This window comes from Salvelinus fontinalis, chromosome 31 (genome assembly GCF_029448725.1).
Source record: "Salvelinus fontinalis isolate EN_2023a chromosome 31, ASM2944872v1, whole genome shotgun sequence".
NCBI classification, from domain to species: Eukaryota; Metazoa; Chordata; class Actinopteri; order Salmoniformes; family Salmonidae; genus Salvelinus; species Salvelinus fontinalis.
The window spans coordinates 35091067-35105532 of record NC_074695.1 but is presented as its reverse complement, the minus strand read 5'-3'; the positions used below and the strand labels follow the sequence as shown (position 1 = coordinate 35105532).

General features: G+C 40.8%; 1 protein-coding gene across 1 annotated transcript; it reads right to left on the bottom strand.

Moving 5' to 3' along the window:
* Positions 1–12602: 12602 nt before the first annotated feature.
* On the bottom strand, positions 12603–13915 carry LOC129829374 (somatostatin-1B-like). The gene is made up of 2 exons (XM_055891040.1): positions 13603–13915; positions 12603–13083 (listed from the first exon to the last, which is right to left on the bottom strand). Exons 1-2 carry the CDS (start codon positions 13702–13704, stop codon positions 12850–12852), a joined length of 336 nt encoding a protein of 111 aa, XP_055747015.1. The 5' UTR covers positions 13705–13915; the 3' UTR covers positions 12603–12849.
* Positions 13916–14466: the final 551 nt, after the last annotated feature.

Sequence of the window (14466 nt, the reverse complement as noted above, 5' to 3'; positions counted from 1 at the left end):
TCTCAAGTTTTGAGGGAGCGTGCAATTGGCATGCTGACTGCAGGAATGTCCACCAGAGCTGTTTCCAGATAATTTAATGTTAATTTCTCTACCATAAGTAGCCTCCAACGTCGTTTTAGAGAATTTTACAGTACGTCCAATCGGCCCCACAACCGCAGACCGTGTGTAACCACGCCAAACCAAGACGTCCACATCCGGGTTCTTCACTTGCGGGATCGTCTCAGACCAGCCACCCGGACAGCTGATGAATGTGTGGGTTTGCTCAACTGAAGAATTTCTGCAAAAACTGCCAGAAACCGTCTCAGGGAAGCTCATCTGTGTGCTCCTCGTCCTCACCAGGGTCTTGACCTGATTGCAGTTTGGCGTTGTAAACGACTTCAGTGGGTAAATGCTCACCTTCGATGGTCACTGGCATGCTGGAGAAGTGTGCTCTTCACAGATTAATCCCGGTTTCAACTGTACCGGGCCAATTGCAGACAGCGTGTGTGGCGTTGTGTGGGTGAGCGGTTTGCTGATGTCAACGTTGTGAACAGAGTGCCCCATGGTGGCGGTGGGGTTATGTTATGGGCAGCCTTAAGCTACGGCCAACGAACACAATTGCATTTTATCAATGGCAATTTGAATGCACAGTGATACTGTGACGAGATCCTGAGGCTCATTGTCATGCCATTCATCCACCGCCATCAACTCTTGTTTCAGCATTATAATGCATTGCCCCATGTAGTAGCAAGGATCTGTACACAATTCCTGGAAGCTGAAAATCTCCCCGTTCTTCCATGGCCTGCATACTCACCAGACATGTCACCAATTGAGCGTGTTCGGAATACTCGGCATCAACGTGTACAACAGCACGTTCTAGTTCCCGCCAATATCCCGCAACTCCAGCAACATTCCATAGAAAACAATTAACAGCCTGATCAACTCTATTCAAAGGAGATCTGTCACTCTGTGGCAAATGGAGGTCACAACAGACACTGACTGGTTTCTGATCCACGCCCCAACCTTTTTTTAAGGTATATGTGACCAACAGATGCATATCTCTATTCCCAGTCATGTGGAATCCATAGATTAGGGCCTAATGAATATATTTGAATTGACAGATTTACTTATGTGAACTGTAACTCAATAAAATCTTTGAAATTGTTACATGTTGCATTTATTTTTGTTCAGTGTACATGCTCTAACTAACTAAGCTGGCTAGTTTTCCTGTCTGTAAAGAGAAGGGTGGGCTGGACGTTGATCCTGCTGCTCTGATTGGATAGAGTGAAGCTAATTTTCACCATCCACTCGCTTCATCATTTCCCCCAATCAATTTTCCTCGCATGTTTTCGTTCTGATCATTTAGATTGCTGCTGCCTGCTACTATGATAAATCACAGGGTCAGGACTTTTGCCATCAAGCTATCAATGTGCATAGCTTGGTGACAGCAAACTTGGCTGCTCGCTGCAAGTTGAGGACACTGTTGCATTCAAAACAACTAGGAACTGGGAACTTGGAAATATCCGACTTTAGTGCGTACAAGACAACTGGGAACTCTCAGAATTCCAAGTCCGGAACTCAGGCCTCTTTCTAGAGCTCCGACTTTCCGACCTGAAGATCACCGACGTGATGATTTGACCATGTTCCATTTGTTTTGAAAGCACCAACAGACACACATACAGACCAGTGGCGGTCGGAGCCGTTTAAGACAATTGTTTTTTTTATGAGCGTGGCTTTATTTCTATTACAGATTATTGGATGACTGTCATTCATATTCCATTCACCCAGCTCAATGTAACATCGATAGGTTTAGACTACTACATGATACTCAAATTTTCCCTGGACCCATCATGAGGTTGCTACAACCTAGCCTATGAATGCAAGTTTAAAATCCAGCTGCACAGGTCGAGAGAATTTTGAGGAATCGAGGTGACAGACAGTAACACATTCAATACCGCCTTGCACACTCTTGCCTGCATCTAGCTGATCTAGGGTGTAATCATTAGTCCAAAAGTTGCAAATGAGAATGTCTACTGTACAAATTCAGGTATGCTTATCCCCATTTTATTCCGTTTGCTTCCGCTTAAGAAACGTTTTTCAACAGAATCGGAAGAATGAATACACTCCTGATCAAACGTAAACACAGTTCACTTTCATAGCATTCATTTTGGGGCAGCAGGTAGTCTAGTGGTTAGAGCGTTGGACTAGTAACCGAAGGGTTGCTGGATCAAATCCCCAAGGTAAAAATCTGTCGTTCTACCCCCTAAACTAGGCAGTTAATCCACTGTTCCCTGGTAGGCTGTCATTGTAAATAAGAATTTGTTCTTAACTGACTTGCCTAGTTAAATAAAAAATATTTTATAAAATAGCATGATCACTTTGCTCGTTGTGCATATATAATTTGTCGCAACAACCTACGCACTCTCCTCATCTCATCTTTTCCCTACGCTTGTGGACTTCTGTGCACAACACATCAGCTGTCTGTGACAAGGCGAAAAAGCCACATCAAAGGATGTTGAGTTGCAAAGAAAGAGCCATATTTCAGACTGGCCAATAAAAAGAAAAGACTTAGATGGGCAAAAGAACACAGACACTGGACAGAGGAACTCTGCCTACAAGGCCAGCATCCCAGAGTCGCCTCTTCACTGTTGACGTTGAGACTGGTGTTTTGCGGGTACTATTTAATGAAGTTGCCAGTTGAGGACTTGTGAGGCGTCTGTTTCTCAAACTAGACAATCTAATGTACTTGTCTTCTTGCTCAGTTGTGCACCGGGGCCTCCCACTCCTCTTTCTATTCTGGTTAGAGCCAGTTCGTGCTGAGTAGTACACAGCGGTTGTACGAGATCTTCAGTTTCTTGGCAATTGCAAAAGGGTTTTCTAATGATCAATTAGCCTTTTAAAATTATAAACTTGGATGAGCAAACACAATGTGCCATTGGAACACAGGAGTGATTGTTGCTGATAATGGGCCTCTGTACGCCTATGTAGATATTCCATAAAAAATCTGCCGTTTCCAGCTACAATAGTCATTTTCAACATTAACAATGTCTACACTGTATTTCTGATCAGTTTGATGTTATTTTAATGGACAAAAAATTAACAATTTGAAAAAAAAAGGACATTTCTAAGTGACCCCAAACGTTTGAACGGTAGTGTATATAAGGAAATCAGTCAATTGAAATAAATAAATTTGGCAGTAATATATGGATTCCACATGACTGGGAATACAGATATTCATCTGGTGGTCACAGATACCTCAAAAAAATAAGGTTGGGGTGTGGATCTGAAAGCCAGTCAGTATCTGGTGTGACCACCATTTGCCTCATGCAGCGTGACACATCTCCTTCGCATAGAGTTGATCAGGCTGTTGATTGTGGCCTGTTAAATGTTGTCCCACTCCTCTTCAATGGCTGTGAGAAGTGGTTGGATATTGTTGGGAACTGGAACATGCTGTTTACACGTTGATCCAGAGCATCCCAAACATTCTCAATGGGTGACATGTCAGGTGAGTATGCAGGCCATGGAAGAACTGGAAGATTTTCAGCTTCCAGGAATTGTGTACAGATCCTTGCGACATGGGTCTGTGCATTATCATGCTGAAACATGAGGTGATGAATGGCACAATGGGCCTCAGGATTTCGTCACGGTATCTCTGTGCATTGAATTTGCTATTGATAAAATGCAATTGTGTTCGTTGTCCGTACCTTATGTCTTCCCATACAATAACCCCCACTGCCACCATGGGTCACTCTGTTCACAACGTTGACATCAGCAAACCGCTCGCCCACACGACGCGATACATGCTGTCTGCCATCTGCCCCATTCAGTTGAAACCGGGATTCATCTGTGAAGAGCACACTTCTCCAGTGTGCCAGAGGCCATCGAATGTGAGCCTTTGCTCACTGAAGTCAGTTAATACGGCTGACTACAGTTGGTTCAAGACACTGATGAGGATGACAAGCAAGCAAATGAGCTTCCCTGAGACGGTTTCTGACAGTTTGTGCAGAAATTCTTCGATTGTGCAAACCCACACATTCATCAGCTGTCAGAGTGGCTAGTCTCAGACAATCCCGCAAGTGAAGCAGCCGGATGTGGATGTTCTGGGCTGGCGTGGTTACACATGGTCTGCGGTTGTGAGGCCGCTTGGACGTACTGCCAAATTCTCTAAAACGATGTTGGAGGCAGCTTATGGTAGAGAAATGAACATTAAACTCTCTGGCAACAGGTCTGGTGGACATTCCTGCAGTCAGCATGCCAATTGCACGCTCCCTCAAAACGTGAGACATCTGTGGCATTGTGTTGTGTTACAAAACGGCACATTTTAGAGTGGCCTTTTATTGTCCCCAGCACAAGGTGCACATGTGTAATTATCATGCTGTTTAATCAGCTTCTTGATATACCACACCTGTCAGATGGATGGATTATCTTGGCAGAGGAGAAATGCTCACTAACAGGGATGTAAACAAATTTGTGCACAACATTTGAGAGAAATAAGCTTTTTATGCGTATGGGATATTTCTGGGATATTTATTTCAGCTCATGAAACATGGGGCAATGTCGCGTTTATATTTTTGTTCAGTATATATGCTCTACTTGCAAAGGAATGATTAAACTCTTTTAGCCGTCTCTTTGATGTTGTTTCATTTTTTAAGAGGAGTCATGACAAAAGCTATTACTTTGTTATTTTTTAAATACAGGAAAACATGGAGTCACGTTTCAATTTGAATTACACAGTTAGGTTGGAGCACTTTGCATCCCTTTCCTTCAGATCAAAAAGAAAAAACCAATAGAAATGCCTTGGTTGCAGGCACCAGCTTTGATGTTCATCCAGTGCATGCTCTTTTAAGCTCAGGGGCATAAGGTGTGCAGTGGACAGCTTCTCCACTGACATCAAATTGCTTTGTGCAGTAATGTCTGTCCTAGAGACATTGATTGAAATCAATCCCTGGGAGGTTTTGAGAACAAACAGAACATGGAAATCAATCCTTGGGAGGTTTTGGGAACAAAAATCACATTTCAATCATGTTTTGTATACACTGGGAAAGTAAAGTCAATTTATGCTTTCCGTATCCATTTTTTCAGTTTTTACAAGATATATAGATATATAATAAACTTAATGAAAACACAGTCATTTAAGATATAGCCTATACATTTATATTCAATTTCGTATTTGTGGATTAATGTACGTATCCGTACGATGCCGTTTAAGAAGGTTTTTGATTGCGTTTTTATTCACTTACATTCTCAGGGTAATTTATTTTCTCATGTCTAATTTCCTGTCTTTGGTGGTGGACACATGTAAATTCACCCATGTCCACTATCCTCCCTTATACACGAGCCGGGTTCCACGAGGGGGGCTTAGCCCTCTCGGCTGAAACTTGTTCCATTTGAATTTTAGTTTTATGTCCCTACGTAAAAATAGCAAAAAAGTTCAAATGATTGAGTGACAGGTTGGTGCGAAATCTGTATCTCCGCTGAACTGTATCAGCTCAGTGGACATAGTGCGCAGTGGAGTGTGTGTGTGTAAGGGGCTATAGACTGCCACTGGGCGGTTAGGTTTGACTCCTTTGGGTTTCCATTAAAAGCACTGCTCATCTGTGGTAGGTTACATGAATAACAAGATACGCCTCCGCCTGTAATATTTTCTCTTGATTTATGAGGACGGGGTCAAGTTTACAGTTAAAGCTGCTTCTCACAACTCTGCTTCACGCCCCACCAATACAGAGTTGATTTAGCTTCCAACTAGCTGTAAAAGGCGTAAATATTATTAGCCTATTTAGCTCTAACTAGCTGATTTGCCACGATAGACATCAACCGTAGCTGCCGCCAAGCCCAGCAGCGATGATGTTGCCGATCTCCAACCAGCTCCGTTTGAAGAGCCCACTCCCACTTCCACAAGTGCGGTCAGGATAATGGCTCCAGAGCGCCCTCCACCTCCTCCTGTTCCCGACGATCTTAGAACAGATAAGCCAACCCAGGTTACCTTAGAATCCTACCCTAGCCGCAGGTTTGCTGTCCAAAAACGTTGATTTAATAGCAACTGGTTCATAGGAAGAAAGTGGATGAAATACTCGGTTACAGCAGATGCGGCATTTTTGTTCCCATGTCGAAAGTTATAAAATAAAATGTTATTGGTTATATACACATGGTTAGCAGATGTTATTGCGAATGTAGCGAAATGCTTGTGCTTTTAGTTCAAACAGTGCAGCAATATCTAACAAGTAATATCTAACAATTCCACAACAAATACCTAATACACGCACACATCTAAGTAAAGGAATTAAATATGGATGAGAAATGTCAGAGCGGTATTGGCTAAAATGCAATAGATTGTATAGAATACATACATATGAGATGAGTAATGCAAGATATGTAAACATTATGAAAGTGTCATTATTAAAGTGACTAGTGTTCCATTTATTAAAGTGGCCAATGATTTCAAGTCTGTGCTAGTGGGTCCAATGCTAGCGCAGACTAGGCCTTCACCCAAGGCGGCTATTCTAGCTGTAAGCATGCTATTGATATTATCAACAGCCTATGTGAATGCAGGCGAATACAACTTGTTTTAATTTCCACAGTGCAGTGCATTTAAAATGCTCATTGCTTAATGCCTGCCTAGCAAATCCTTTGGTTCTAAGTTAATTACCCTATCTATCTTGTATCTTATATTCATTGAAAAATAGTCCTTGCTTTGCTGTGTAGGGTGCTGTCCATTGTGCTGATACAGTGCAGCTGAGATGGGTTACAGATTTTGCACCAACCTGTTACTTCTAAAGCACTCAATGGTCTCAGAGTCTCAGCATTGAACTTGATGTTTATTGTGGTATAGCATCGTCCGGGTTTGGCCGGGGTAGGCCGTCATTGTAAATTCCCAATCTGGCCCTCAAACCATCATGGTCACCTAATAATCCCCAGTTTACAATTGGCTCATTCATCCCCCTCCTCTCCCCTGTAACTATTCCCCAGGTCGTTGCTGCAAATGAGAACGTGTTCTCAGTCAACTTACCTGGTAAAATAACGGTAAAATAAAAAAATAAAAATAAAAATTGTAAATAAGAATTTGTTCTTAACTGATTTGCCTAGTTAAATTAAATAAATAAGCAGAATTAAATATAATTCCAATGTAAGAACCTCCCAAAATTGTGCCCCCTCACCGATTTCAACTGCTCCCTTGGTCACTATATCCTGGCGCCGGGTTTGCTTATACAGGGAGTCACATGAGACCCAGGTCTCTTTTACAAGTGAGCCCTGCAAACAACATACTGAACATAATACAATATGCATATTTAAAGAAAGAAACTATCAAACAATACAAGTGCAGTCCTCTATGAGCAGGTGGCCTAATTAACACCTTTGAAGCCACCATAGGGGACCAAACCTTCCAGATTAAGTGTACCCTGGAGTTATTGAACATGATACTGTGCCCCACAGACATGGAAATCTTAGAGAAAATGGGTTCCAAAAGGGTTCTTCGGCTGTTCCCATATGATAACCCTTTTTGATTCCAGGTCGAACCCTTTTTGGTTCCAGGTAGAACCCTGTTGGGTTCCTTGGAGAACCCTCTGAGGGTTCTTCCTGGAACAAAAACGGGTTCTTCAAAGGGTTCTCCTACGGGGACAGCCGAAGAACCCTTTCAGATTCTAGATAGCACCTTTTTTTTAATATAAATGTGTCACAGTATCATTAGGTTGTTTAGTTATGTTTCTCACCTATCACCATATCATGAAATTGGTGAAATACCAAGGGGTATATTACAGTGAAATAAATTAAAGGGTATAATTGCACAACAAGAAAATGAAAGTCCTCAACTGACGCTTTGAGCGATGCATTACCAGACCATATAATTCCTTCTCAGGAGATCCATCAATTCGCTGTTACATAATGATGCTCCAGGGCTGTAGACTAAAGTCAATATTTGGTTGTACTGTACACAGTAATGATTTGATTATTGTATACCTGCTCTAGCCCTTGGTATTGAGCTAAATGAGCAGTCATCATAGGCATAGCCTATATGCCTGAATGGCTATGAGAGCCTGCAGGTTTCCGGTGCTTGGTAATTGTAGTGTGATAGATAGATCATCAAGCTCCAATGGATAATGCAGGCCCTGTGCGATGAGAATCGAACAGCAGGTTGGAAGGCACACAGGCAAGATTTTATTATCTCCAATTGAAGATCCACCCGGTCTCTGGCTATACATTTATTGTGCTCAAGCGTACCAGGTATGACGAGTTTATTCCTAGCTTCCCTGCTAGCACATATGGTTCCTTGGAACTTGTGGGAACGTGTGTTTTTGGTTTCAGTTTGTTGTGGGAACATAGCACTCAAGTTTCTTGAACGGTCAAATTGAAAGTTTTTTAAACATTCTGAGAACAAAATATAACATTCTGGACTGTTCTGGCAACATTTGTTTATAGGGTGCAGGTACTGTGAACATTTCACTTGAGATCCTTGAATGTTTACATGAAAAGTTTCAGTAACGCTTTGAGAAGGGAAATTATAGGTTATTTAAAGGTAATTATATAACATTCTGAGAATGTGGTGTTGAACGCTGAGCTGTAGTCTATGAACAGTATTCTCAAGTTATTTCCCCTATTGTCCAGGTGGGAGAGGGCAGTGTGAAGTGCAATTTAAATTGCATCATCTATGGATCTGTTAGGGTGGTATGCGAATTGAAGTGGGTCTAGGGTGTCTGGGATGATGGTGTTGATGTGTGTCATGAACAGCCTTTCAAAGTACTTCATAATTACAGAGTGCTTCAGGACGATAGTCATTTAGGCAGGTTACCTTGGAGCTCTTGGGGACAGGGACAATGGTGGTCTGCTTGAAATATGTTGGGATGACAGACTGCGACAAGGAGAGATTGAAAATGTTTGTGAAGACACTTGCCAGCTGGTTTGTGCATTCTTTCAGAACGCGCCCTGGTATTCCATCTGGTTCGGCTGCCTTGTGATTGTTAACCTGTTTAAAGGTTTTGCTCACATCGGCCATGGAGAGAGAGATTACACAGTTATACAGAAAAACAGGGGCTTTCAACCAAGGCACAGTGTTATATTCCTCGAAGCGAGTATAAAAGGCATTTAGCTCATCTGGGAGTTTTGCATCGCTGGGCAACTCATGGCTGGGTTTCCTTTTGTAATCCGTTATCATCTGCAAGCCCTGCCACATATGACAAGCGTCGGAGCCTGTATTGTCCTTTTGCATGTTTGAAGTCTCGTCAGAGGTCATAGCGGGCTTTCTTGTATGTGTCCATGTTGATGTCCTGTTCTTTGTAAGTAGTAGCTCTAGCGTTTAGGCCAGCACAGATGTTGCCTGTAATTCATGGTTTTTGGTTTGGATACGTTTTTATAGTCACTGTGGGGACGACATCGTTTAGGCACTTATTGATGAAGCCCGTGACTGTTGTGGTAAACTCCTCAATGTTATCGGCTGAATCCCGTAAATATCCCAGTCTGTACAAGCAAAACAGTCTTGTAGCTTCGCGTCTGCTTCATCTGACCACTTCCATTTTAAAAGCATCACTGGTACTTCCTGTTTGAGGTTTTGTTCGTAAACAGGAAGCAGGAGATTGGAGTCATGGTCAGATTTGATGAAGAGAGGATGAGGAAGGGCCTTTATATGCCTTTCTGTGGGTAGAATGGCAGCAGCTAATAGGGATCCTTAATTAATACAAATACAAAAGTATACTCCCACCAGAAATGCTGCATCTGGGTGGGCGGTTTCTTGTTTGTTTATGGTCCCACACAGTTTGAGTGCGAGAGTGGTGTTGGCTTGTAGACAGCTGTGATTATTACGGATGAGAACTCTCTTCGTAGACAAAAGTGTCTGTAGCTAGTGAGAGGGAGAGACAGCTAGCTAGCTATAAAAGAATCACTTTCATTTACTTAGCTAGCAAAGGCAGCTAGCTAGTTTATCCTACTCATTTACTCATTTATTGCCCCTGGGGCCCGCCGGTGTAACTGCTTACTGACTGTACACTGTACCTCAAACGCATTAGTATTATTAGCTACGTTGACTATGATGTTACTTTAGCTAATTTGGTGACAACGATGTAGGTTGTGTGTAGCGGTTATGAAATGAAGGGTTGTTTTGGAACGCTTTTTTCATCTGGTCACAGACAGCTGATGTGTTGTGCAATGAAGTCCACAAGCGAAGGGAAAAGGTGAGAGGAGGATAGCGCATAGATGCGAGAAGGAATACAACGAGCTGTTTGAAAGTAAAAGTTTGCATGTAATCAGGGTTGTATTCTTTCCACCGATTCTGTTGAAAAAACAGAAGCAAACGGAACGAAATGGGGATAAACATAACTGAATTTGTCCAATAGAAACTCTCGTTTGTAACTTTTGGACTAATGATTACACCCTAGATCAGCTAGATGCAGGCAAGAGTGTGCAAGGCGGTATTGAATGTGTCACTGTCTGTCCTTGTGTCACTGTCTGTCACCTCAAATATTTTTCTCGACCTGTGTGCGTGGGGACAGAAAGTTGTAAACTTTCATTCATAGGCTAGGTTGTAGCAACCTCATGATGGGTAAAGGGAAATTTGAGTATCATGTAGTAGTCTAAACCTATGGATGTTACATTGAGCTGGGTGAATGGAATATGAATGACAGTCATCCAATATGCTGTAATAGAAATAAGGCCATGCTCATACATTTTTTAAATCATCCTCCCTCATCTTAAACGTCACCGACCGCCACTTGTCTAAACTCTCATGAGGGAGGAGTTTATATAAGACAGGACGTGATATTTCTGTCTGTGAAGGCCACTCACATCAGAATGTTTGCACATCATATTAGCAGCACTACTGCACCTTTTGCATAATAAAATAAAGCGGTATGTGGGTGATCGTGACTTTTACTCATCACAAATACATTTTTTTTTAATGTGGAAAACCAACACATTCCTCAAACAAAGCAGGATAATTGTATTCCAAATTAAATACTGAGGAACCTAGCGTTAGCTTTTGGACATACATGGTTAGATTCTTGAATTATTGTCCTATCCTTACTTACTTGCTTTATGACCTTCAATAATTCACTGAACCATCAGTCCCTACATGTGACCATGAATAAATAAGGATAAATGCAACAAGGGAGCTGATCGATTAAAAAAAAAAAAAAAAAGTGAATTTGGTCCGAAAAGAGAAATCTGACGTTCAAACCTTTTAACAGACATCTTACAATCATACAGTAGGTCCTGTATTTTAATCTACAAGATCTGCAGACATTTAGCTAGATGTGCATGTATATCACTGCCTTCATTTTTTGTGGTGTATTGATGTCAATCGTATATTATGTTATATTCTACCTGTTCAAAGACATTTACCTTTTTCACAACCAAAGAAGACAGTCATCTGAAATCCTTTAGCATATTATTGAATTCATTTGTTTGTGTTTTGTTGACCATGGTAACTATTTTAATTGTAATATGTGGGGAATTCTATTGAATATAATGCAACCTTGTCCCCAGAATAATTACTACCGTATATAACAGTGACTAGTTTCACAGAGAGCCTTCCGGCTGATGGACGAGACTAGATTTGATGTCCCCTTTGCAAATTATGAATGCATGATAGGGTTAGAAAACGAATGTAAACAAGGCTTCACATTTTGAAGAAAACAAACACATTTTACAAACATATCTATTCTTGGCCAAAATATTTTTTTAAATCATTAAAGAAAAGGTTTATCTCTAAACTCTATCTTAACTGTAGGTCAATTGTAGATCCTGTAAATATCACTTACAAATTGTTAAAATATTAGTTGACAAATAAAAAATATATTTGTTGATGATATTTGATCAATACTAGTGTTCTTTAGGATATGTTTTGGAGAGCTAACAAAATTAAGCTTGGCAGAAAGGGTAAGCTATGCTCAGCAAGTTGTGTTGTTGTTCTGGACGAACAAATTGGAATTCATGTGTATCTTTGACAAGACCAGAAAATATAAAGAGATCTCAAACATACCTGTCCACACAAATATAATTAATTGGCACTGGCATTCATTGGCACAATCCTTCACCAAGAGATTAAGCCATATCGCTATCAATCTATACACATCCAGTGAAACCATAAAGTTGATTTTAGGCTGAATATGATTCTACTTCATGAACCTTTCCTAAATCACAGAACCACAACATACAGTTTTGCCAACATAAAAGTCTGCTCCTGAAACCACAAATGGACCCAAATTTAACCTAACCCCTCTGAATCAGAGAGGTGCGGGGGGCTGCCTTAATCGACATCCACATCTTCGGCGCCCGTGGAACAGTGGGTTAACTGCTTTGCTCCGGCAGAACGACAGATTTTTACCTTGTCAGACCGCTGTGAAATATGTTTTCCATAAGCAAAAATATTTTGTTTTCAGCTGTTTGAAGCTGGTGTACAAAACAGAAAGTTAAATATTCAAAAACTAATCTTAAGAACCGGAAACATAGAAATATCACACATAGAACATATCTACCGCTTCTTCGACTTGCTTTTAATGAGAATGACAGATCTATAACTCACGTTTCTATGGGAATTTGGTCAGTTGCCCAAAAAGTTACATATTGCAGCTTTAGTAAATTAATTCAGAGAGTTCTTCAATAGATTTATTAAATGTAATGTGAACAAAGAAAGAGACTTTTCACCATAAACATGCTTTATTGTTTTTGGATAATCTAAAATAAATAAATACATACATAAATTGAGAAATAAATCATCAATATTTAAAACAGACTGTCAGTGTCTCAAAGGTCATTGAGAGCGCTCTTCAAACTGGGTGGATGATATGTACAGCTCAGGTCTACCACAGTTCATGTTGGGTTTGGGTCAGATTGTGTTGTTTTGCGGGTCAACCGGAGCATGGCGGGGCTGACTGGATATCACTATTAGCAGGAGGTGAAGGTTTTCCAGAAGAAGTTTTTACAGGGGGCTTTGCGGTCGCGCTGCGGCAGCTGTGATAGCCTGTTGTAGGCGGCCCTCTCCTCCAGTCGAGACTCCAGGGGCTCCTCTAGATCCACAGGAGACACCCCTTCTCCGGGCAGCATGTTGGTGTCCGTCGCTCCGTCTAACAAGCCAGACACCAGCTTGAGAATCAGCTCTTTGCGCTCTTTACTCAATTCCTAATAGAAAGGCAGAAGAGGTGGCAAATCAGTGGTTGAGTATATGTAGAAATATGTAAATATGTCAATGTTAGCTACAAAGAAATGGTATATTTTGTTGACCTAGGTGACCTATTTCTTTTTTAAACTGACAAACCAGGTTAGAAATAGTTGTTTCACTCAAATAAAAAAGCCATCATTTAATTCGTTATGAGAATTTATAAATGAAATTTCAAACCCATTACTAAAAAGAAATATAAACCATTAAATGTCATTGTACTAATTTATTAAATATTGATAATTGATCACTACAAATGAATTTGTCAAATCAAACACAATTTTATAATGATTCATCAAACGTTTAATGATTCTTTTTTTAAACCTTTTTTAATAATTTTTTTAACACATTTGAACACAAATTTATCTGACAACCATAAAGCATAATGAAAATAACAATTGATGATACAAGTAATAGTAAAACATGACAATAAAAATTGTATGAAACATAGTTAATAATATAAAATGAAATTCTCTACTCACTCTGTTAAGTAGTGGGCTCCTTTCTTCGACAGGAAGCACGGCGGCTGCTCTAACACTGTATAGAACCCCCATGAGAGACGCTAAAATGACCAGGAGCTGCATGCTGAGAGAGCGAGAGCAGGGGATGGACGACAGGCAGACACTAAATTAAGAGACAGAGAGAGAGAGAGAGATCTGGAGGGAGCGCACAAAGTGGTGAGAGTTCAGTGGGAGAACAGAGAGTGGTCGAGAAGGTGCACTGGTAGCCTTGGATAGGTTACTGTCTGAACACTAAAGCGATGTTGATTCTTAAGCTCTACCTCCAAAGTCCCCCACTCCTTTATAGCCCTCTCTCCCTGTCTACCACTGACGCAGAAAGTGATGGGTGTATGACGGTGGGGTGGGGGGGTCAGAGGAAAACAAATGGAGTCATTGATCAGTTAACCCCTTGACTAATGGCGAGACGTTTTCACGTCATGTGTCTAAGAATAGTTCTGACATCAATATCAAAATAATACATTGACAGTAATTTTATGTGTATCAAGCCATCTGCAAAAAAGTGATCTCTGGCAGGTGTCATTTCCGGGGGTTTACCAGATCTATGCAGCACGGTACGTGAGGACTTCAGACATTAGACAACCAGCTTGAAAAAGGTTCTTCATCCTGATTCTAGTTTATTAATCCAAATAATATTGTATTTTTTCCTTCAAGTGTTTCTATTTAAAAAGATACAATAAAACCAAGGCACAGAGTCAAGGGCATGTATTTTATTCAGGACAAATAAATAAGTGCCTTTGACTCTGTGCCTTGGTTGTACCACTCATTCTATCCACAGATCTATTGTATATTTCTCTGCATACAATTCCTCTCCCTCTGATTTCAACT